Raw genomic sequence first — 25,557 nt, forward strand, 5'->3', positions numbered from 1 at the left:
TTTTTAATGTTTCTCTTCTGTTTGGTGTTAGAGAACCAGGCCGTAGGAAAAATAGCACATAATCTGCCAGATTCTGGAAATTGAGTTGGAAGCAAGGCACTTGCTCATTCCTGGGTCTGCTAGGTTCATTTGGGAAGGGAGATCTGCTCAGGCCCCAGTGGACGTGAAGAGGGAGTTCAAAGGAAATCTACACATTAGTGGTTAAACCTTAGGTCTGAACAGATCTTTCCTTATTAAGTATGAATGAACAGGAAACAACAACAACAACAAGAACAACATGGGGTTTATGAAAAAAAATAGTTTGGGAGAAAAATGTAGCATTATTTTGTAGAATCAGAGGTCATACCTCTGAAAAATTTTTTACTGTAAGAGGACCACAAGAAAATTTCCTCACATCCCCAGTTAAGTTATAAAGTGATGGCAGCTATGAAATAGAAGAATGAATGGTGAAATAAAAAGAGACAACAAAATGAAGTGAAAGCAGAGTAGGGAAGCAGAATATATTCTGCTCATTCTATAAATACATCATTTAATCTTAAATTTTAATTAGAGAAACATAGATTAAAGATTTTGTTTTTTTAAAAAAAACTTGTCAATTTGTAGATCTAAAATCATTGATAAAAGAATTTTAAAATGAGAAAAAGAACATAAAGAAAATTTTACCTTTAGAGTAAGGGAGGGAAAGCTAAGGAAGTGTAAGTTACAAGCGTAAAGAGGCAGTAAAGATACAGCAGGCAGACAGAAGTAAAAAGAAAGTGAAGTTGTTGATACTAATTTCTGAACAACTATAATTCAAACCAGAAACCTTTAAATAGAATATGATGTTATGACAAAAAAGGCATGATAGCCATAAACTTTCATGCAAAGAATAACATCATATCAAAAATATAAAACTTAAAATGCTGGAAGTCGACCAAAACACAATTACCAGAGGATATTTTAACACACCTCATTTAATTCTTAACAGACCAAATAGATGAAAACTAAATATGATTAGAGAGTATTTCCATAATAACTAAGATCGAACCAAGACACATATCAAATTTTGTACTTTACAGAGAGAATTCATCTTCTAAATAGGTATTTAAGGAACATTTGCAAAATTTGATTGCATTTTAGAATTTTAAAAACTGAGTAGGCTACTTTGACCTATGTTAAAAGCAATAAATTTTTAAAAAGCAGTATGTTGGCAAGGATGTGGAGAAAAAAGAACACTTATGCACTGTTGGTGGGAATATAAATTAGTGCAGCCACTGGGAAAACAGTATGGAGGTTCCTCAAAAAACTAAAAATGGAAGTACCACAGGATCCAATTTTTCCACTTCTGGGTATTTACACAAAGAAAATAAAACAATAATTTGAAAAGGTATATGCACCCCTGTTTATTGCGGCAGTATTTATAGTAGCCAAGATATGCAAATAGCCTGTGTACATCAGTAGATGTCTTGTCCTTATCCTGTCATTTGGCTTGGATGATGCCATTATATAATGATATAACAGGTAGTTTTAAACGCTGAAAATATATGTTGTATATTTGCCAAGAATTATTGTTCTAAATTTGCCAGGCATTATTTTATATGTATATAAAATCTTGGATATACATAAGGTTATTTTTATATATAGAATTATTTTATATAAAATAATACCTGCATATTTACCTATTCTTAACTCTCCTGGCTTGAGTCCACTGAAAGATTTTTTTAAATCTTTAAAAATTTTTTTAAGTTTATTTATTTTGAGGGAGAGAGAACACACTCAGGTGCATATGAGCAGGGGAGTGGCAGAGAGAGAGATAGAATCCCAAGCAGGCTCCATCCAGCTCTGCAGCCCTGTAGCCCTGTGTTGGGCTAGATCAGGGCTGGATCTCCAGAACAGTGAGATCATGACCTGAGCTGAAGCAGACACTTAACTACTGAGCCACTTAGATGCCCCCCACTTAAAAGAACACTAGGAACTGGTCCTACTTCGGCTCAGGTCATGATCTCATGGTTCTTGGGTTCAAGCCCTGCATTGGGCTCTGTGCTGACAGCTCAGAGCCTGGAGCCTGCCTTAGATTCTCTGTCTCTTTCTCTCTCTGCCCCTCTCCCACTCATGCTCTCTTTCTGAAAAACAAATAAACCTAATTAAAAAGTAAACAAACAAAAAAACAGAAACAGACCCATCAATATAGAGAACAAACTGGTGCCTGCCAAAGGTTGAGGTAGGCAGGGAGCAGTGGGTGAAATGGGTGAAGGGGAGTGGGAGGTACAGACTTCCATTTATGGAATGAGTAAGTCACAGGGCTGACAGGTACAGCATAGGGAATATAGTCATTGGTATTTCAGTAGTGTTGGATGGTGACAGATAGTAGCTATTCTTGTGGTGAACATAGGATAACGTATAGAAGCTGTTGAACATTATTTTGTACGCTTAAAACTAATGAAACATCCTGTGTCAACTATAGTTGAGTTTTTAAAAAGTACTTGATTTTAAACAGCAACAGAACTCATCTATACCTATGCTTTTGGTAAATCCTTTATCCATTTGCATTTTTTTCCAAGAAAACATGAGATGGAAAGCACATAGTACGTACTTGTCACGCTTGTTGAAATGACTGTTATATTAAGTCCAGAATGAAGGGGAATAATTATTTAAGTCTCTGAAAACACTGACCAAATCAAATCTTATATTTTTAAGGGCCATGTGAGACCCTCAGCCAAGAAGGCTTTGTGAAATAGTATGAGTACAAACCATAGTTTTATTGTTGAATAGTGTGATTTATATAATCACTATTTATGTAGTCACTATTTATATAATCACTGTTATAAATATTTGCAGTGTTATAAGTTATTAAAACATAAAAATAAGTAGGTTAGTTTTATCTGAGGTTACTATTCTAATAAATATAGGAACCATTCTGTTCTCCATCTTGGAGACAAGTAAGCAGCTTATCGCACCAGTGCCATTGTAGGAAACCCTTGTTCCTGCCAGGTGCCCTTTGAGCAGTCAAACCTAGGGTACAAAAAAAAATTAAGCGCTATTAATGTTTGTTATTGTTTGAAAAAGTCAGTGAGTTATGTTTTAAAATAGGTTTTAACTTTATGTCATTTTGATGGTTTTCCAATTTATAGACATACTTGTCAAACTTTTCTAAATGTGACTGTAGTTTAACTTTATGTAATGACAACTTGCTGCTTATGAGTTTAATATTAAATCTATTTTTCCCTAGGATGAATGTGGACAGTTTCCATATGATGCAAATATCCAGATACACTGGGTATCATTCCTGGATGGGCGTCAGCGAGTGTTGCTTTTCACTGATGATGTTGCCTTAGTTTCCAAAGCACTGCAGGCAGAAGAAATGGAGCAGGCCGATCATGAAATAACCTTTTCTCTCCACAGTCTTGGGCTTTCCCTGGTTAACAATGAAAACAAGCAGGAAGTTTCATATATTGGGATAACCAGGTAGGGAAGAAGGAAGATAAGGCATCAGAAGTCTTTCAGAAGCATTGAGCTCATAGTATCAAGCTTAATGAGAATAAATATATTCTGTATTTGGATATACTATATATTCTTTCAGCATAACTTTTGAACAGTTTTTTTCACTGCTAGTTGAAAATGCCCTAATATAGAAAGATGACTAAGATAATGTCTTTGCTCCTACTGTACTGGCATGGGTTAGGGAAGCCAACAACAATGGGTCAGATAAACGGGAAAAAATGTTCACAGAGAAGGCAGTCTTTGACGTGGGTACGTAATCTTTAATGGGCGGTTACTTAGACCTTTTTAATAGTGATGGAACCAGTTATTTTCTCTGACTCTGCTTGTATCTGTATAGGAAAAATATTCGAATTTATTTAGTTGTTTTTTTTTTAATTGCACTGACTTTGGTAAAAGACTCCTTCTTTTCTTGGAGGCTGTTGGGTGGAATGGTTAACATGTTACCATGTATAACCCTCATAGCACTTATCAATAATCATGTGTTTAGTGAAGTAAAAATAAAAACTAATTAAAAATTAAGAGGTCATGTATATAATGTACTTTACACAACACCTGACAGATAAAGGATTCTATAAATGGTATACATGCCACTAATATAATATTACTATATTTGTATATGTTTGAGTAATGTATTCTCTTGGTTATACATTTCAGTATCGTATAGTATTTTTAACCTAATATAAAAATCATTTTTAAGTCGTATAAATTCAGTTTTTCCACTCTGCTGTTCTTGGATTAACTTATTTTTACTTTAATATTGTATATGCTATTATATTGTATCAGATTGGCCTTTATCAGGACTTTTAAAAATTCACCTAAAAGAACTTGATTATCTTTGTTATGATACACTATACATTTAATACACATTCAATAGAGATATGTACTGAGGAAAAGTAAATCAGTTATGTAATTTTAATCAATAGACTTTTATTCTTTTGAACAGTTTTAGGTGTACAGAAAAATTGACTATACAGAGTTCCTGTATACCCTGCATTTTCCCCCTATTATTAACATCTTGAAATAGTGTGGTACATTTTTTACTATTGATAAACTAATGTTAATACATTATTATTATTATTATTGTTATTGTTATTATTATTTAAAGTCCAGTGTTGGTATTGTTTAAGTTAGAGTTTGCTCTTTGTGTTATAATTCTATGGGTTTTGGCAAATGAGTAACACATATCTATCATTACAGTGTCGTATAGAATAGTTTCACTACTGTAAAAATCTCCTGTAACTGCCTATTCATCCCTTTCTCTCTTTCTGCCTATTCATCCCCTGAACCTCTGGAAATCACTGGTCTTTTTTACTGTCTCTGAAGTTTTTGCCTCTTCCAGAATGTCATTATCACTGGAATCATACGGTTATGTAGGCTTTTCAGATAGGCCTCTTTCACTTAGCGACATTTTTTTTTTAGGTTTCTTCATGTCTTTTTGTGGCTCGATAACTCATTTTTTTAACGTTTATTTATTTTTGGGACAGAGAGAGACAGAGTATGAACGGGGGAGGGGCAGAGAGAGAGGGAGACACAGAATCGGAAACAGGCTCCAGGCTCTGAGCCATCAGCCCAGAGCCCGACGCGGGGCTCGAACTCACGGACCGCGAGATCGTGACCTGGCTGAAGTCGGACGCTTAACCGACTGGGCCACCCAGGCGCCCCTCGATAACTCATTTTTTTAAATCACTGAATAATATCTCATGTTTGGGTGTACCACAGTTTATTCACCTGTTGAAAGACATCTTCGTTGCTTCCAACTTCTGGCATTTATGAATGAAGCTGCTATAAATATTCACAGGTAGTTTTTTGTGTAGACATAAGTTTTTAAGTCATTTGGGTTAAGTATCAAGAAGCGTGATTGCTGGATTATTTGGTAGGATTAGTTTAGTTTTGTAAGCAGTTGCCAAATTGTCTTGCAAACTGGCTGCGCCATTTTGCATTTCCACCAGGAATGAATGAATGAATGAGCATTCATTGTTCCACACCCATGCCAGTATTTGTTGTCAGTGTTCTGGATTTTGGCCATTCTTATAGGATGTAGTGATATGTCATTGTTATTTTAATTTGCAGTTTGCTAATTACGTATGCTGTTGAGCATTTTCAAATGCTTATTTGCCATCAGAATATCTTCTGTGTTGAAATTCGGGTCTTTTTCCCATTTTGTAATTTTTCATGGCCTTACCATTGAATTTTAAGAGTTCCTCGTATATTTTAGATGCCAGCCTTTTATCATATACGTGTTTTGCAGATATTTTCTTCCAGTTTCTGCCTGTCTTTTCATTCTTTTAACACTGTCTTTCATAAGAAGGAGATCCAACATGAATTCTTTGGTTCATGAGTTGCACTTTCGGTGTTGTATCTTAAAAGTCATCACCAAGTGCAAAGTTACTTACATTTTCTCCTATGTTATTTTCTGGATTTTATAGTTTTGTGTTTGATGTTTAGGTTTGTATACATTTTCAGTTAGTTTTTGTGAAATGTGTAAGCTCTGTGGCTAGATTTCTTTCTTTTCTTTCTTTCTTTCTTTCTTTCTTTCTTTCTTTCTTTCTTTCTTTCTTTCTTTCTTTCTTCTTTCACATGTGGATATCCAGTTCTGTCACTGTTGAAAAGATTGTCCTTTTTCCATTGAATTGTTTTTTGCTCCTTTTCAAAAATTAGCCGACTGTCTGTGTTAGGGTCTATTTCTGGACCGTCTGTTTTCTTGATCTGTTTGTCAGTTCTTTCACCCATACCACACTGTCTTGAGGTCTGTAGTTTTGTGGTAATCTTGAGGTCATGTAGTCTCCATCCTCCAGCTTTTTTCTTCTTCTATACTGTATTGGCTGTTCTGAGTCTTTTGCCTTTCCCTATAAACTTTAGAATTAGTTTCTCAGTTAGCTGGGACACTGGTTGGGATTGCATTTATAGATCAACATGGAAAGAACTGATGTCTTGACATTATTGAATCTTCATATCCATGTACAGAGATCCTTTTATTTATTCAGATCTTCAGCCTCTTTCATCAAACTTTTGTTGTCTTCCTCATACATGAGTCTACAGACTTCGCACAAATTTGTTATATTCTGTTTATATCTAAGTGTTTCATTTCTTTGTTGCCATTGTAAAGGTTATTGTGTTTTTAATTTCAAATTTCAATTATTCATTGCAAGTATATAGGAAAACAATTGACTTTTGTATATTAACTCTGTATCTTGAAACATTAGTTGCAGGAATTTTTTGGTTGCATCTTTGGGATTTTCTACATAGACATGTCATCTGAGAACAAAGGCAGCTTTGTTTCACCATCTTTCTTAATCTGTGTACCTTTTATTTTCTTGACTTAATTGCATTATCTAGGATTTCCCAGTGTTGAATAGGAAGGAGTTGATTTGTTTCTGATCTTGGCAAGAAAGCATCTAGTTTCTCACCATTAAGTATGATGTTAACTGTAGGTTTTTTGTTGATGTTCCTTATCAAGTTGAGGAAGTTCTCCTCTCTTCCTAATTTGTTGAAGAGTTTTTATAATGAATCAGTGTTGGATTTATATAATTTATAGTAGATACTTTATTCATTACCTTCATCGACTGGTGTTCTCTAATACATGATACAGTGAGGACATTGTTAACGGTATCATTGATTAATACCAACAAGCTATGTAAGCTGAAATAATATGGGGCTTTATTTTATCATTATGCAAAATTCTGTAATCAGGGATCAACCAAGTATGGCCTATCAGCCAAATCTAGCTGGTGGCTTGTTTTTATTTTTATTTATTTATTTTTTTTTTACAGACCTTGGTCAAGAATTTTTTACAATTTAGGTTAGAAAAATTTGAAAGGAAAATAGTATTTTGTAACACAATGAAAATGATATGAAATTCAAAGTTTGTTGCCCCTAAGTAAAGTTTATTAGAACGCAGCCTGGCTTATTCTTTTACATGTCTGTGGCTGCTTTTGTGCTACTGCTTAGCACATAACAAAGGACAAATAACTTGAGAGTGTATGAGTGCCACACGTATAGCTATACTGCAACTTTTACTTATTTTTTATTACTAATGCATGCTCACCATGTCAAAAGAAGTAGAGAAAAGTGGACTTTGAATGTCTCTCTTACAGGGCAGAGTTATTGAATGAAATGGCAAAGCATTATTTTATTATGTAATGAGCCTATACCTGTGCTAAAAGAATATGCGATATATTGACATTTCCAAATAAGCACATATCACAATATGCCTACCTCACAGGAAAGGAATGGCCAGTAAGATTAGAAAATTTAAGACAAAATATCTCATCACAGCAAAATTTCATTTATGTATATGTGTATGTATGTGTGTATGTATGTATTTTTGATTTCAAGTTTTTATTTAAATTCTAGTTAGTTAACATACAGTATAATATTGGTTTCAGGAGTAGAATTTAGTGATTCATCACTTACATATAGCCCCCAGTGCTCATTACAAGTGCCCTTCTTAATACCCATCACCCATCTAGCCCATCCCTCTACCCACCTCCTTCCAGCAGCCCTCAGTTTGTTCTCTCTCCTTAAGAGTCTCTTAAGATTTGCTTCCCTCTCTTTTCTTTCCCCTTCCCCCACATTCATCTGTTTTGTTTCTTAAACTCCACAGATGAGTCAAATCATTTGGTTTTTGTCTTTCTCTGACTGATTTATCTCTTAGCATAATTTCTTCACAAAAATAAAAAACCAAAAATGAGGGTGCAACAAAGTTAGTTTCTGAATGACTCATTTGTTAGCCATGCAAGGAATGCCTTTTATTAGTGGTAAGTTAATTAAATTATCTGAATGTAACCCTGAAGAAATGTGTCCAGAGTAAATAAGCTTAGGACCATTAGTCATTTTGGGAGAACAGTTGCTTGAACAACTAAGGACTTTTACAACAACATCAGTAGTCAACTAAAAATAAGACAAATGATTTTGACTCGTTTTCTTTGGCTCTTGAGTCACTAGATACTTCTAATACTGCTGTTACTGTACAGTCAAGTAGCCAGTGCTGAGTTTGAAGTGACTAAAGAATTAGCCTCTATGAATACTCACTTTGAGCCCTAATTAAGTGAAGCATTAAGTTGTCACCCCTGAGAAACAACCGTAAAAAAAAATTTTTTTGCAAGTACGTATGGTGACAGATAGTAACTAGATTTATTGTGATGATCATTTTACAATATACTCAAATATTAAATTATTTTTTTATGTTTTATTTCAATTAATATGTTTTATGGCAATTATACTTTAATGAAAAACACGTAATAAAAAATTTAAAAATCTTTTTTCTCATTAATAAACTTGTGTTTTTAAAATGTATACCCAATTGTTTTTATATTTGAATTTCATCAATTAGAAAAATTTGTGGAAGTTTTTTTTCTCTCTCTTGTTATCTGAGCACTTAAATAATAACCTCAATTTTATCTCAGCCACAAAGCCTAAAATATTTACTATATGGCTCCTTATCAAAAAAGTTTGTGAGTCCTTTGATTGATTGATGTCAGTGTATGATAGAATAACTTTTTCCCCTACCCATTTTCCTCATGTACTTTTCTACCACAGGTATATTTTGGTGTTTAAAAAAAATCTCTTGCATAAATATAATTTTCATTGGAGATTGATAGTTGCAATAATTTAAAGTTGAATAACAATTCTAGCAAATCTAATATGTACTCCTAATTTAATTTTCTTTGTGAATTGTTTTAGTTCTGGTGTTGTTTGGGAGATGAAACCAAAACAGAAATGGAAGCCTTTTAGTCAAAAGCAGATAATGTTGCTGGAACAGTCGTATAAAAAATACCAAGTATCCAGAGACCATGGATGGATTAAACTAGATAATAATTTTGAGGTATACCAAAAATTTTTTTGTTTTTTTTTATATATGTATTTTGTTGGTGGATAGTAAGAAAGGAGAATTTACTGTCCAAGTAAAATGTGTACAGAAACTATTGATTAGTAAATAAACTCATTTATTAATAGGATTGGCATGACTAATATGAGTACATTTTAAATTAAAATACATTATTAAATCATATACTATAAAACATTTAAATATGTTTCTCTCCTGTATTTTTATAGTTTCTTCTGTTCACAAGATAGTTTCATGGAACTTGTTTTCAGTAAGATTATGCAGAAATTAATATTGCATATTGGAACTTCTTGGTGCATCTTTAATGATACTAGTATAATTGGTAAATAAAGTCTGTGCAAAATTATATATTTCAGTAGTGAAAAACCTATGGAAAATCTATTCAGTTAGATTCATTAATGTAAAAGATTGTTGGACATGGGTGGACATCATGAATGCAGGTGTACTCTGTGCAGGCCAGTATTGCAGCTGAAGGCCACTTTTGCTCCAAGAAGCTTGACTGCCATTTCTCATTTGCTGTGGTTCAGTCCCACAGTTTTGGTTACTCTTTGTCTTTGATATCTAATGGTTGGGTTTGCATTGGCTATCAGATACGCTCCCCACCCCTACTCTCATCCCCATAAATGTTGGCCATGCTCAAATGAAAACAAATTGGCAGACCTAAATAAGCTATTAACTATTCATTGTTTAACTTTGCTAAAACAAAATTTAAGAGTTACCTTTATTCATTACTATTGAGGTTTTTATTTTGTATTTTTTAATTCTTTTAAAAAATTTTTTTTTTTAATTTTTTAAATGTTATTTTTTTGGGGGGTACCTGGATGGCTCAGTCGGTTAAGCAGCCGACTTCGGCTCAGGTCATGATTTTGCGGTCCGTGAGTTCGAGCCCCATGTCGGGCTCTGTGCTGACAGCTCAGAGCCTGGAGCCTGTTTCAGATTCTGTGTCTCCCTCTCTCTGACCCTCCCCTGTTCATGCTCTCTGTCTCAAAAATAAATAAACGTTAAAAAAATTTTTTTTTTTTGGGGCGCCTGGGTGGCGCAGTCGGTTAAGCGTCTGACTTCAGCCAGGTCACGATCTCGCGGTCCGTGAGTTCGAGCCCCGCGTCAGGCTCTGGGCTGATGGCTCAGAGCCTGGAGCCTGTTTCCGATTCTGTGTCTCCCTCTCTCTCTGCCCCTCCCCCGTTCATGCTCTGTCTCTCTCTGTCCCAAAAATAAATAAAAACGTTGAAAAAAAAAATTAAAAAAAAAAATTAAAAAAAAAATAAAAAAAAATTTTTTTTTAAATGTTATTTTTTTTTATTTTTGAGACAGAGCATGAGCAGGGGAGGGGCAGAGAGGGAGGCACAGAATCTGAAGCAGGCTCCAGGCTCTGAGCTGTCAGCACAGAGCCCGACGCAGGGCTTGAACCACAAACTGAGATCATGACCTGAGCCGAAGTCAGACGCGTAACTGACTGAGCCACCCAGGCACCCCTCCTATTGAGGTTTTTAAACAATATAAAGCATGGTTTATTTCCTTCAGCTGCAGTTTAAGTAATTGAAAAATTTCCCAGTTGTTTTCTTGTTTTCCTCATAACTTTGATGGAAAAGTAATGATTCTGCTTCAATGATCCCAACTGTAGATGACCTTAAGGCAGATCTTTTGGTGAGACATACACATTAAAATGCTTTTCCCTTTCAGATTGTGAGTAAAGGGGTATTTAAGATGGGCTACACTGCTAATACCAACTCATCGTACCCATATGTGCTTTTTTCCCAGGTCAATTTTGATAAAATTCCCATGGAAATGCGCTTCCCTGTTCAGTGCCCAATAAAGCGAGATTTTTTATCAGGGATTCAGATTGAATTTAAGCAGTCTCCTCACCAGAGAAGTTTAAGGGCCAGGTTGTATTGGCTTCAGGTAACATTGTTATTATCGATTGAATAAATACATCTAATCACTTTGGGAAACTTGGGGATAAAGTTTTTTCTGTAAGGCTCTAGCATACGTTGTAAATAGTATTTTGCTTTCTGTTTGCATCTTTATTTCCCTTCTCCCACGTATTCTGTGGATTCTCTATACTTAGCATCCAAGTCCAAAGACATTGTGACTATTGAGACCATTTAATTTCATCAGTTAGCCTGCAAGAGTGTTTTCTTGCACTGAAATTGTTATTTTTTAAATATTCCTCTGATTTTGTCATGGGACCCCCAAATTAGATTTTCTTTTGTCAGTCTACACAGGGCTGAGCTGGGCTTTATTGGAGAATGCTTTTGTCTTCTTGCTGGCTTGCTCCCTTCTTGCCCTTCTCACTCTCTTCCTTTTAACTCCTAAATATGATTTAGGACATTTTAATTTTTTTTCTTCTTTCTACCTATCTAATTTCGTATTTAGTCTCCAGTTACATTTTATTTAAATTATAAGCTATTGAAATCTCACATGATCCATAGGCACAAACATTTTGATTAATAGTGTGTATGCTGCACAGTGTTAATGTAGTTAGGAGGGTATTACATATTCCTTTATGTAAAAGGTTGCCATTGCTGAGATATGTAAGAATTTTAGATAAAGTAAAACTTCTAATAGCACCACATACACAATGCAGACACTTAATTGTGATGAAATTAGCAGCATCTTCTATAATATTATCTCAAAAACTAAAAGTTTACATTATTTCAAATCTTGCTGAGTTTTCTTTCTTCTTCTTTTTCTTCTTTTTTTTTTTAGGTTGATAGTCAGTTACCAGGTACAATGTTTCCTGTTGTGTTTCATCCCGTGGCCCCTCCAAAATCTATTGCTTTGGATTCAGGTAAAAAAAAAAAAAAAAGAAAAGAAAAGAAGTGGAGACAGTTTATTTTTAAAGTTAAATAGTCTTTTTATAAATTAAAAAAAATTTTTTTAATGTTTATTTTTGAGAGAGAGAGAGAGACAGAGCATGAGCAGGGCATGGGCAGAGAGAGGGAGACACAGATTCCAAAGCAGGCTCCAGGGTCTGAGCTGTCAGCACAGAGCCCAATGTGGGTTCAAACTCATAAACTGTGAGATCATGACCTGAGCCGAAGGTGGGACACTTAACCGACTGAGCCACCCAGGCGCCCCTTAAAATTTTTTTTTTAAATGTTTATTTATTTTTGAGAGAGAGACAGAGACAGAGCACAAGCTGGGGAGGGGCAGAGAGATAGGGACACACAGAACTCAAGGCAAGCTCCAAGCTCTGAGCTGTCAGCCCAAAGCCGTTGTGGGGCCCAAACTTCTGAACCACAAGATCATGACCTGAGCCAAAGTTGGATGCTTAACTGAGTCACCCAGGACCCCCACACCCCCCGGCTGACTTTGTTTTTGATCCAGTATAAAGCTTGACTGTTTTTTTCTTGTTGTCTTTCTTCCTTTTAGAGCCCAAACCTTTCATTGATGTGAGTGTCATCACAAGATTTAATGAGTACAGTAAAGTATTACAGTTCAAGTAAGTAGATACCTGTGTTTATATAAAGGAATTTAAAATGAGAATCTCCTTTGAAAATAAATTCCACTCTTGTGAGGATGACTTCCATATAAAAATTATTTTCCACCTGAGCATATCAGTCCATCTTTGGTCAAGTATTTTCAAGTAAATATAGCCCCTCTATAATTTTAAAGTGTAAAATTCCTTAATCACCTTTTCCTGTTTGTAACTCCAATTACAGTATAAAATAGCCAGTGACATAAATGACATATATATTTGCGAAGTGTTTAGAGCAATTGCTGTGGACTTTAAAAATGGAGTAATACATGCTATACCATCTAATTGTATTTGTCTCGTAATATGATGAATATGGGATTTGGGTATTTAAATGCTGTGTATTAATACAAGTATTTCCTCTAGTGAAAACTTCACTCTAATGAAAAAAACAATTTCAGTTTAAGGATACTTTCATCTTCTTAACACATTTGAAGAGATGAAGGAGTAAGATCTTATTGGGACTTGATGCAAAAATCAAAGTTTTAACACTGATAATTACAAGGTTTGATAGAAACCCTTTTTCATTCTTTAAAAAAAATTTTTCTGTAGGTATTTTATGGTCCTCATTCAGGAAATGGCCTTGAAAGTTGATCAGGGGTTTCTAGGAGCTATTATTGCACTGTTTACCCCAACAACTGACCCAGAAGCTGAAAGAAAACGGGTAAAAATTTTTACTTCTTGGGAAAATTATAAACTAAATTAAATTAACTAATTAATTAACTAAATTAGCCATCAACTACTTAGAGAAAAAAAATAAAATAGACATTCTTGTCTTATTTTTTTTTTTCAGACGAAGTTAATCCAGCAAGATACTGATGCTCTCAACACAGAATTAATGGAGACTTCAGTGACTGATATGTCAGTTCTTAGTTTCTTTGAACATTTCCATATTTCTCCTGTTAAGGTTTGTAGTAATTATTATTTTGCAAGTTAGGCAGAATTGTACAATTTTTTAGGGGTCTGCATACAAAATGTGGGTTATAACTTGTATCAAATATTTGGTGGGAATTTTAGTTGATTAATTGAAATAATTATGACAATTTTCTGTAACATATGTACAACCATAATTCCCACAGAGAAACCATCAGAGCATGTTCTCTAGTCTTGAATTAATAACCCCTTTATTCAGGGAAGGAGCTGACAAAAGCATTTCTTAATTAAGCGAAGAAGTGCTCACAACATTTAATGTTTTGGTTGCACTTTGTAACTATTCTCACGGTCTAAACAGAAAGCTATAATGGGCGCCCTAACCAGAATGTGAAAACGCTGAAGTAGGTATTATACTGTTGATGTGGTGTTTTTCACCCTTCCAAAATTTGATTGTATCTAAGGGAGTGGAAAATTGGATACCTTTCACTTGCCTGATTTTGTACTTTATGAACCCATTTTCCTTTTTCTTTCTGTTGTTCTTTTTAGGTTTTATAGGAAGAGGTGAATGCTTAGTAAATTCGCAAATGCTATCAACCATAACGCTCTAAACTTGTGTAATGGGCCATATCTACAATTAAGTAACTCTTTAAAATATTGATGATCCTTTACATTCCCCCAAACTACTTACAGAGCATTATTTTCAGTTGCATCCACCAATCCATTCAGCTAAATAAATTAATTTATAAAATGGAATTGAATTATTATTTTAAACTAATATACTAGGTTGGTAATATTAGACCTATTTATAGTGTTGAGTTTAAAATTGATATTGTTTTATGTGGTAGGTTAAACACAGTTTCTTTTCCATTATTAAGCGAAAATCATGTATGAGATTGAATAATACCTTCCACAAATATTTACTGAATGCCTCCTATCAAAGTTGTTCTGGAAGGTATAAAATGACTTCATGGGTTATAATCTTAGGGTAGTATTAAAGATTGTTAATTACCAATTCATGATTTTATGCACTTTGGAAATTGTGTCATGAAATGGAATAATTAAGATCATAAACAGTAGTTATTTTCTCATTCCATGGTGACTTTGCCTTAAGGGAAAGGCTGGAACTCTGTCCACCTAAGCTTACCTTTCACGGATCTCCACATGCTCTGACATCGAACAAACAAAAATACAAAAACAAACCAAAAAAAAACAGCACGCAGGCTTTTCTGGTTTTACCCCAAGTCTCTTCTGTTGAGCTACACATTGGTTGGGTAAAATGCAGAATCAGAAAGGAGAGTCATCTGCTTTATTTGTACAGATAAAAGTACCTTCTGCCTGTGTCTTTGCCACTGTTGCAGTAATGACGATAGCCCAAAGTAGAAACAACTAAATTAAATGGTAAGGTGAAGATCTCATGTTTAAGTTAAAGGAGTCTGTGGAAGCTGAAACACTTAACTCTTTTAAAAATTTATTTAACAGTTTGTTGCTGTAATTGTCATGTTGTTGTTACTTATTGTATAATTATAATTGTTATTGTTAATTATTGCCATAAATTATTTACTTTAGTTGGATGAAAATAAATGATTATTTGTTATTTTGACTGATAGACTACTTGTGTGCCACTTGTTTCTCTTCTTGACATGATTATACTGTTTTTGTGAAGTGTTTTGAGCCCCCTCCATATAAACACCATGGTATGTATACACTTTGGATGAAATTATAGCTCTGTTTTTGGAACAGACTGCTTTGTCTTTTATCAAAAAGCAAATATGAAAATCAGATATTAGTGAGTTACCCTGTGTTGTGTGTAGAGTAACAAATAATAGCTTTCTTTAGGACTGAAATATACAACATCTGTTTGTATCTGAAAGATTTGGTTCCTATGTATATAAATTTTTTGGTTGTTTTTAGCTTGTATTTATTGAACATTATTTTTCTTTTAGTTGCATTTGAGTCTATCCTTGGGTAGTGGAAGTGGAGAGTCAGATAAAGAAAAACAGGAAATGATTGCAATTCATTCTGTCAATCTGCTGTTGAAAAGCATAGGTGCTACTTTGACTGATGTGGATGACTTAATATTCAAGTAAGATTTATGTTCAAGTAGATGGGGAGGGTTTTGTACCAAGGTTATTTTATGGATATTAATTCTTCCCATTTGGGCTACAGTGTTAGCTTAGAAAAATGGTAATTCTCATTATACTTGAAAAGTTTGGCCTCTTTCTAATTATGCTTTTTAGATATGCTTATTTTACTCATAAAAAGTATTATATTTTCTTCAGTTATTCATATGTTGATAATCATCAATGTAGATTAAAAATGGAATTGACTAGAAGGTTATAAATTGACCACATTTTAGAACAGACTTATATTTAGAAATATGTAGCAGTATGATGAGATTTCAGTATAATCATATGGAAAGGTATAGATAATAATGCCACATTTAATCTGAGAATATTTATGTGTGCTAGACACATATAAATTCAGTGAATGTTTATTGAACTGAATATTCAGCAACAGTATTGGAACAAGTAGTTACCTTGGAGGAAAAAAAAATCCATTTATACCATTTCCACCATACTTGTACACTATCAAGTTCCATAGGAATGGAAGGATTAAATATAAAATTCAAATGAGAAAGACTGAGGAAAACAATGAGGTTAATTGTTGTCAAATCTCTTAAGTAAAGAAAGTGTTCTCAGTTTAGAAGCAATGGAAAAACCCACAGTAGAAAATACAAGATAGATTTGACTACATAGAAAGTAAATACAACAGAATCAGTGAAAACAGTTAGAAAATGAACTGGGAAAATAGAAGGACAAATATGACAAGGAGAGGATTAATAGTCTTAATATCAAACATTGATAAGACAAACCTAAAGATTCCAGTGCCATAATCACCAAAGGACAATAAGATAATTTGCAAGAGGCAAGATACAGTGGCTGATAAATATTTGAAATGTTCAGCTTTATCATATAGCAAATAATGTATGCAAATTCAAGTAAATTATCAAAGATTTTTAAATATGAGTAATTCTAGTACGAAAAAGGGCTGAGTCTAACAAATGGGCACTTTTTTTTTTAACTATTTGTAGGAGTGGAAAGATCTATGTATACACACACACACATACACATATATATATGTGTCTCAAAGCCTCAAATGTTTTTGTAGTTTATCATTCAGTAATTCTTTTATTGGGAATTCAGTCCAAAAAAATAATAATCTTGAAATGCAACTAAAGACTTATATTCAAAATTTACATATGGCAGCGCTAATTATTATGGTCAAGATTTGGAAATGTCTGACTATGGTAAAATTGTTTTCTTATGACATTTCCACATGATGGAATGCTATGCATCCATTAAAAATGGTTACATAGGGGCGCCTGGGTGGCGCAGTCGGTTAAGCGTCCGACTTCAGCCAGGTCACGATCTCGCGATCCGTGAGTTCGAGCCCCGCGTCAGGCTCTGGGCTGACGGCTCAGAGCCTGGAGCCTGTTTCCGATTCTGTGTCTCCCTCTCTCTCTGCCCCTCCCCCGTTCATGCTCTGTCTCTCTCTGTCCCAAAAATAAATAAAAAACGTTGAAAAAAAAAATTTAAAAAAAAAAAAAAATTAAAAAAAATTAAAAAAAAAAATGGTTACATAGAATTTTTGAATAACATAGAGAGATCCTTATTCACAATATTGAGTGTAAAAATGCATACAAACTGTTTTAAATATTTTTGAATTGTATAGAAAAGAAAGAATTCAAAGTGGGAAATGAAAAGAAAAAAAAACCCTAAAAAATTCCCTGTGTAATGGGATTATGGTTGAGTTTTTCAATCTTTTTACTCTTTATGTACTAATTTTATAGTAATTTTGTTACCATAATATTAAGATCTCAAACATAAATTATATGTGGCAGATCTACAAATAGAATTGTAAAACAATTAGCAACGATTAACATACCACTGAAATTTTAAGTCTCTTTCTCTCCCAGTGTAATGATCATGCCTTTGAATCTTTCTTTCTCCTTCCAGACTTGCTTATTATGAAATACGGTATCAGTTTTACAAGAGAGATCAGCTCATGTGGAGTGTTGTTAGACATTACAGTGAACAGGTAATTTCCTATCATAGTAGCTCACAAAGAATATGCTTCATAAAATATCAAACAAAACATTTGTATATGATTGCACAGTGTGCAACATTGTTTATCTAATTTACCTCAATTTGTAGTTTTATTTCTTAGTAGTTTTCTTGAATGACTAGTTTTTATTTCTTTAGCTCTTTCCCCTCTAGATAAAAGTTTTTAAAAGTTTCCTGTAGTGCCTTTTTTCCCTTTGCAATTATACATTTACCACTTTGGGAAGGAATACCGATGTAGGAGACATCTCACTTATTTTATAAATGTCTAAAGTTTCTAAGCATAGTCTAGTAGAAATGGGAGAGGAATTCTAAGCCAGGCACTTTTCCATGCCTCAGTTATTCCATGGTTTGAATTGGGTGCAGGGGCAATTGTTGTTTCATGGTAGTGGGATACCATTGCTGTGCTATTGAATTCTGGGGTGAAGTTCCCCTTTCCTCCCTCTGCTAGAACGTCTTTTCTCCTACGGTGTATATAGACATTATGGTTATTACCTATTCAAATAAGGATATACTTTAATTTGTTTTTTCTTTTGATTATTAATTATTTCCCAATCTAGTTTCATAGTAACAGTGATACTAACATATTAAAAATAAGTATTTTTGAATTATTATTTAATATGCATGCTCAGCCATGCAAGGTCAGTGTCATCCTCCTTCCATTTTTTTAGATGAGAAAACTGAGGCCTATAGAGACTAATTGACTTGTCCAAGGTTACATAGCTGCTAACTGGCAGACTGCCTTAAGCCAATCTATCCAAATTGAAAGCAGTTGTAAAGTACCAGCATAATGCCTGGCACATAGCGAAAGATCGGTTAATGGATATAGTGGTGGTTATTCTGCATAGCTTTCCTTTAACAACCTAATTTAGGTAGCACTCTCCTTTTTTCCCAAGGCATCATGATACTCTTTCTTACACCAGTAGTAAAGGACTTAATTTATCTTTTTTTCCTTTAGTTCTTGAAACAGATGTATGTCCTTGTATTGGGCTTAGATGTGCTTGGAAACCCATTTGGATTAATTAGAGGCCTGTCTGAAGGAGTTGAAGCTTTATTCTATGAACCCTTCCAGGTATTGATCTTATATTTAAGTATAGGTACAGAAAATGATACTCTGTTCTTTATGACAGATAATTTGTATTTTAATTGTATCTGGGAACTGAATCATATTCAAATAACAAAAATACGTTAATGTCATATTTTTACTTCAAATTACTTGAGATGACATTAAAAGGTTGTTTCAGAATTAATTCAGTGCTTCTGATGTCTAGGCATTAAAATGTGCCCACATCTTCCAAGATTTCATGTAGTTGCAAGGAAGAATGCTAGATAGGTTCACACCATTTCAGGGCTGTTTCGCCACTATGGAAAGACTCATGAGCTATGAAAAGCCCACTTTGTTTTGTATTCAAGCTTTCCTCTAACCTATTCACCTCCATTTAAGGGACCCAGGAGCCCAAAGTAGTAAGAGTTTTAGCAGGACAAAGCAGAGAGAATACATGGGAAAACAAAAGAATCAAAACTGTGGGCTCTTAGTCTTGCTACCAATGCAGCTGGTAACTTCAGATTGTGATTGAAGCAAATGATTTATTTGTTTGGTTTTTGTTATCTCAGAAGAGTTGACTGAAACCATGTGGGCTGGAGGTGTCTTCGTACCCAGTAGGTGTGCTGTCAGTATTTGCGTTAGAGGGGGAAAACTGTGACATCACAGTGTTTATGGGTCTTTCCAGATTCTGTATCTTCATGGAAACCCTGAAATACTAGATCACAAGTCTTGAGCTTATTTAAATTTTAAATAGCAAACTGTTCATTTATTTATTTTTTGGCCAGGGTGCTGTTCAAGGCCCTGAAGAATTTGCTGAGGGATTAGTGATTGGAGTCAGAAGTCTCTTTGGACACACTGTAGGTATGTATCACATAGTTGTGTATGTAAATATATGTATTTTTTATAATAGTTATTCTAATATTCATTGTCTATAAAAACAAATGATTATATTTAATAAAAGAGGGAACAGTTTTCTAATAATTCTGCTTAAAAGATGTGTTCCCTTATTCTTGAATGGAAAACAGTTTAACCGTAGACTTCCTGGGTTTGTTTATATGTCTTTGTAGTGTTGATTCAGTGTACTTTTTTGAAGAGAAACAATAATGTATCTTTTAGAACAGTTTTAGGTTTACAGAAAAATTCTGGAGAATCAGTATACTTTAAATAGTTTGATTCCTTTTCTTAATGAGCAGGAAATGATAAAAAATACATTTCTGTGTGTTTGTATTTGAGACAGAATTTGATGCACCTGTTTAAAGCAGAGGTGTGCTGTGTATTGTGGTAATGCTGTTTGTTTGTTCATTTATTTATTTATTTTAATATAATTTGTTGTCAAGTTGGCTAACGTACAGTGTATACAGTGTGCTCTTGATTTTGGGGGTAGCTGCTCTGTAAAGAAGCAATGTGACTTACTTCTCCGGGTCTTTTGATAGGTGGTGCAGCAGGAGTTGTATCTCGCATCACTGGTTCTGTTGGGAAAGGTTTGGCAGCAATTACAATGGACAAGGAATATCAGCAGAAAAGAAGAGAAGAGATGGGTCGACAGCCTAAAGATTTTGGAGACAGCCTGGCCAGAGGAGGAAAGGGCTTCCTGCGTGTAAGTCTCATACTGAGTCTTCAAGAAGTCCTGAACTTCTGTATACACTTTAGAATATGTACTCGAAGCTGGTTGTTTGAAACTTGGCATATTCCTTGTGAGTAAAAGTCTGTCACAACAGCAGTAGTGAAAAACCATGGGTTTTGCTGTTTCCTTGTGCGCTCTCCTTTGCTGATACCACCGTCACATCTTTCCCCCAAATCCCAGACTTCGTTTGGCACTTGGGCTGAAGTCAAAACTCTAGGATGATGGCAGATTAGCTCTCTTCTGGAAGAGGAGGAAGTAAAGCAGAGAGAAATATGGTCAATGATGGTAACGAGAGGGAGGGGGAGTTGTTCAGGTCATCATCAGTTGACCATTTTTGTGGCAGGGGAAGTATATAAGTTAAGTTTTTGTAAACCAGGGACTGCTTTTCACTGCTTTTCTGTACTTTAAAAATTATACAGGTAATTACGAATATTGCTTAATTATACAGGTAACATTATTTAATAAATAATGGAAATAAAGGTAACTCTGTAAAGTTCTGTTTGATCACCCTCCTCTCTTCCCAGAAGTATCTGATTTTTTAAACAGTGGGTATACTTCAGTTCTCTTTCTTTGCATTTGTGTAACATACAGGTGGTTTTATTTACTACCATTACTTGACAAGTATTAAGAATGTACAAACGTATTACTGTTTTTAACTTGTAATTGTAACGTGTTTGTACCAGTGATTTATAGTGTTGTGTGCTGTGTAAGATAAAGTACTTTACTTCTTAGGCTATCTGCTGTCCTTCAGAGTTCCTTTCATTTTCAGTTTTCCACACTTCCACTAAATTAAAAAGTTATTTCATTAAAATTTGTAATTAGATCTTAGGGATTATTTGGCTCAACTCATTCATTTTACTGGTATGGAAACTGAGGCTTAAAGAGATTGAATCAATTGCCCGTGGTTATAGAGCTAAATTGGTGCCAGAGCCAGATGTAGGATCTTTTTGCCTGCTTTTCTAATTCTTCCTGTTATAGAATTTTACTTGTACAAGGTGCTTTTATTTAAAATTTTCTGTTATGTAATATTTAAAAAATTGTAGTGCTCACTTAGCCACATGTTGACATTATCAAATAAGTCCTCATTTTTTTGAAAAAAAGTTATATCTAGTGTGTAGGTGGAGACCTCTAGTGGTTGGCTTAAGCACCTTCCATTCAGGTTTGACTTTATGATTGATATCTCTTTCAGGGAGTTGTTGGTGGAGTGACTGGGATAATAACAAAACCTGTGGAAGGTAGGTTGAGAATGTCTCCTTCCTGTACAAAGTCTGAAGAATTGATACATAATAAGCATAACAGATGTTATTGCTACTATTTAATTGAGAGAATTTCTGATTTTATGCTCATAGTTTTAAATTGGTTTTAAATGAATGTACTTTCTTCAGAAAGTAGAGAGATTAAGTAATAGATTATGATTCAGACTTTGAATGTTATTTTCAGCGGGACCACAGTTCAACTGGGTTCCTTTAGATCCTCAATAGCAATAGATCTTTTTTTATCCTATCAAAAAGGTACTTTATTAATTGCAGTCCCAGTCAAAATCCCAGTTGGCTTCTTTGCAGAAATTGACAAGCTGATTGTAAAATGTGTATGTGAATTCAGATGACCCAATATAGCCACAACAATCTTGAAAAAGATCAGAGTTGGAGAACTTACACTATCCAACTTAAAAACTTACCATAAAAGTACAGTAACTAAGACAATGTGGTACTGGCATATGGATGGACATAGATCAATGGAATAGACTTGAGATTCTAGAAGTAAATCCTTACATTTGTGGCCAGTTGATCTTCAACAAGGGTGCCAAGGTAATTCCATAAAGAATACCCATTTCAACAAATGGTGCTGGGACACCTGGATTTAAACACAGCGTTAATGTGTGTGACAGCAACTCCACTTCTAGGTATATATCTAAGGGAATTGAAAACGTGTGTTCACTCAAAAACTTATGTATAAGTGTTCATAGAACATAATAGCCAGAAGGTGGTAGCAACCTAAATGTCTGTCAGCAATTGCATAATTAAAGAAAATGTGGTATATCTCTACAATGGGATGGTATCCAGCTGTGAAAGGAAATCAAGTGCTGTTACAAGTAGAAGATGAATGAACCCTGAAAACATGTTGCTAAATGAAAAAAAAAAAAACAGTCACAAAAGACCACATATTGTTTGATTGCATTTGTAGGAAATGTCCAGAATAGGCAAATCCATAGAGATGGAAAGTAGATTAGTGATTGCCTAAGTCTGGGGGGCAGGGAGGAAGGAGTTAAATTGCACAGGATCAGTTGAGGACAGGTTGGGGGAAATGGCGAATGATTGCTAATAGTCATGGGGTTTATGTTCGAGATGATACAAATTTTCTAAAATTGATTGTGGCGATGGTTGCACAACTCTCCTATACCCAAAAGCATTTAATTTGTATACTGCAATGGGTATGTGAATTATACGGTAAGTGAATTATAATTCAGTAATGTTCTTTTATTTGAAAAAAAAAAGTAACACTGCTTGAAAAATCTCTTGAGGGTAGAATCAAAAAAGAAAAATTTATGGCCATTTGTTAAACCTTAGATTCTTGTGTCTAAGAAGCAGTGGTTGTAAAACTTGAGCACCACTCAGGATGACCCAGACAGCGTGTTAAAACACTGATCACTGGGCCTCACTTTCTGACTCAGTAGGTGTGGGGTGGGGCCTAATAATTGGTATTTTTAACACACTTTGAAAACCACTGTTTTTTACATTTTATGATTAAATTCAACTTCTTTAGAAAGCCAAAATGTAGAAGATTCCTAGGTAAAACAGTTCAGTATTTGGCTCAGGATTTTTTGGGTTCAGACTTGCTTATTTTAAAATATCTTTATACATTCATTGTCCTTGGTTTTATGAAGGTGCCAAAAAGGAAGGAGCTGCTGGATTCTTTAAAGGAATTGGAAAAGGACTTGTGGGTGCTGTGGCTCGTCCAACGGGTGGAATCATAGATATGGCCAGCAGCACCTTCCAAGGGATTCAGAGGTAATTAAGTACATACCATGTACAAGGCATGTGTCTATGGACTTACGGTAGCTAGGAATACATAAATAAGTTAAATATTTTGCCTGCTCTTAAGAGTGTTAAATTCTGACTGAAAGCGCTTACAGATCCACAAGGTGGAGTGCCGCCAGAAAGGAGTAAGAGGAGACAGTTTTTATGGTTCAGTTTCATTTGTGTTCAACAAATGTTTATTAGTATCTACTATATGCCAGGCCCTGTTCCAGATGTCGAGGATACAAAGAGTGGACAAGTTAGTCCCTGCCTTTGTTATTTTGATATTTTCTTTTCTTTAAGAAAAGGTGGGGGGGGGGGGAATTGGAGTCGGACAGACTTGTTTATAATACCTGTCGCATAATAATGGACCGGGTTATTTAAAATCACTCTTTTTATCAAATATTGGTACAATATGGAATGTGGTACAGTATTTAATATATATTTGTATTATTTTGAAAGATTCTCACATATTTTTTGTGCTTATTCTGCTGCCTTTACAGGGCAGCAGAGTCAACTGAGGAAGTGTCCAGGCTCCGACCCCCTCGTTTCATCCACGATGATGGCATCATTCGCCCATATGAAAGACAGGAATCCGAGGGCTACGATTTATTTGAGGTATAAATTCTGTTCTTCATGGTCACGGGTAAAATTTAATATTAAAGATTTCTAGGACGAGGATTCCATGGGTGGTTCTTAAAGTTCCTGATTCATGAACTTCTTGTAAGGATTATACAGGGAACATGGTTTGTAGAGTAGAATTTTATTGTTTTTTTTTTGTTTGTTTGTTTTAGCATAATGTTTTAAATGGGAATAACGTCATTTTTTTTTTCTGCACAGGAACAAAGCTTTTTTGTGCAGAAAGCAAAGCGTTAAAAGAAGTCTTAGGCTTCATTACTGTTTGTGTGGTAGCTCATTTAGTTAACACTGTTAACTTTGGTCTCCTGCTTTATAGCTAATTATAGGAATCCCACTGCTTCCTTTTCTCCCAGCCAAATTAATTTATTTGGACTACTCTGTAAATCTAGATTTATTCAGGTAAACAGAAGCTGGAGGAAAGAAGAAAAAAGATTATGTATAATTATAATCTTTTTAAACCTTAAAAATGTTTTAAGGTGGATTTTTTTTGGTTTTTATTTTAGTTTTAACTTTACTGCTTTTAAATAATATATACATATGTAAATTGCTTTTCTCCCTTGACTGGATTCCCCCACCCCGCAAAAAAAAATTTATTAATATTTTCCTACTTTGACTTCAAAGTAAAATGACTCTCCATTGTTCTTAGCCTTTGGTTTTTATTGTATGTTGATACATTTTATCTTCCTGCATGCTTCTAACTTTATTTTCTTTCTTTTTCTGCCTACACAGCAAGAACTGGAAATACAGGAGTAAATGTTTCCTATGCTACTACTTGATTTCATCCTTAAAAATCAAAACAAACTGTGGTATTAATTGACTGTCTTTGATTTATTTAGATTGATTGTTCATTTTAATTAAGTTTTCTTTACAACTCTCACCTCTCTCTCAACTTATTGTACTGGCTCAACTACAAATTACAATGGTGGTATCCCTGGTAATACTGTACAGGAATAAGAGATTAATATGAAATATTAAAGGATGTAGGAAATTAACTCCCTTCTTTTTTTAGTTGGTGAAAAACTTATATTGAGTTCAGAGGCAGACAATTTTACTATCATTTTGAAAGTTTTATCTTTTCTTATGGTATTCATGTACTTTCAGGTAAATCAGAAAAATAAGAACAATTCTTATGTCCAATCTGTTATGTGTTCTTTCTATCTGTGAGTCCTGATGATGGAATGACCTAACTATGTTTCACACAGCACCCCAATTTACTCAATTAATGGGGCTGTTAACTGGGGCTTATGTTTTAATAATTGAAATACAAGTTGCTGTTGGTCTGTCCTTAGACCTCAAAGAAGCATTGAGACATGAATTTTGAGAACATGTGCCCTTAATCTCTTTTTTTCTTTTTTTTAACCTCTCAGTACTCTTGCTGGACAAATAGCAATCATTTTATAATGATGTTACATAAATATCAGCCGTTGGCATTTTTACT

The 25,557-nt window shown here is 34.4% G+C and overlaps 1 protein-coding gene across 1 annotated transcript in view; it reads left to right on the forward strand.

The window, feature by feature from the left end:
• The window catches only part of VPS13C (vacuolar protein sorting 13 homolog C), a 199,444-nt gene that overhangs the window by 161,093 nt on the left and 12,794 nt on the right, over nt 1-25,557 (forward strand). Inside the window, exons 65-79 of the mRNA XM_047075025.1 lie at nt 3,209-3,444; nt 9,163-9,304; nt 11,084-11,224; nt 12,032-12,113; nt 12,698-12,767; nt 13,353-13,464; nt 13,594-13,707; nt 15,617-15,756; nt 17,690-17,771; nt 18,753-18,866; nt 19,625-19,700; nt 20,273-20,436; nt 21,653-21,698; nt 23,348-23,471; nt 23,984-24,098. Coding sequence (XP_046930981.1) covers nt 3,209-3,444; nt 9,163-9,304; nt 11,084-11,224; nt 12,032-12,113; nt 12,698-12,767; nt 13,353-13,464; nt 13,594-13,707; nt 15,617-15,756; nt 17,690-17,771; nt 18,753-18,866; nt 19,625-19,700; nt 20,273-20,436; nt 21,653-21,698; nt 23,348-23,471; nt 23,984-24,098 — 1,758 coding nt within the window. The remainder of the gene's footprint in view (nt 1-3,208; nt 3,445-9,162; nt 9,305-11,083; nt 11,225-12,031; nt 12,114-12,697; nt 12,768-13,352; nt 13,465-13,593; nt 13,708-15,616; nt 15,757-17,689; nt 17,772-18,752; nt 18,867-19,624; nt 19,701-20,272; nt 20,437-21,652; nt 21,699-23,347; nt 23,472-23,983; nt 24,099-25,557) is intronic.

This window comes from Lynx rufus, unplaced genomic scaffold, assembly GCF_022079265.1.
Source record: "Lynx rufus isolate CCGP_SWC_20201006 ecotype Redwood Valley unplaced genomic scaffold, mLynRuf1.p SCAF_13, whole genome shotgun sequence".
Taxonomy (NCBI): Eukaryota; Metazoa; Chordata; class Mammalia; order Carnivora; family Felidae; genus Lynx; species Lynx rufus.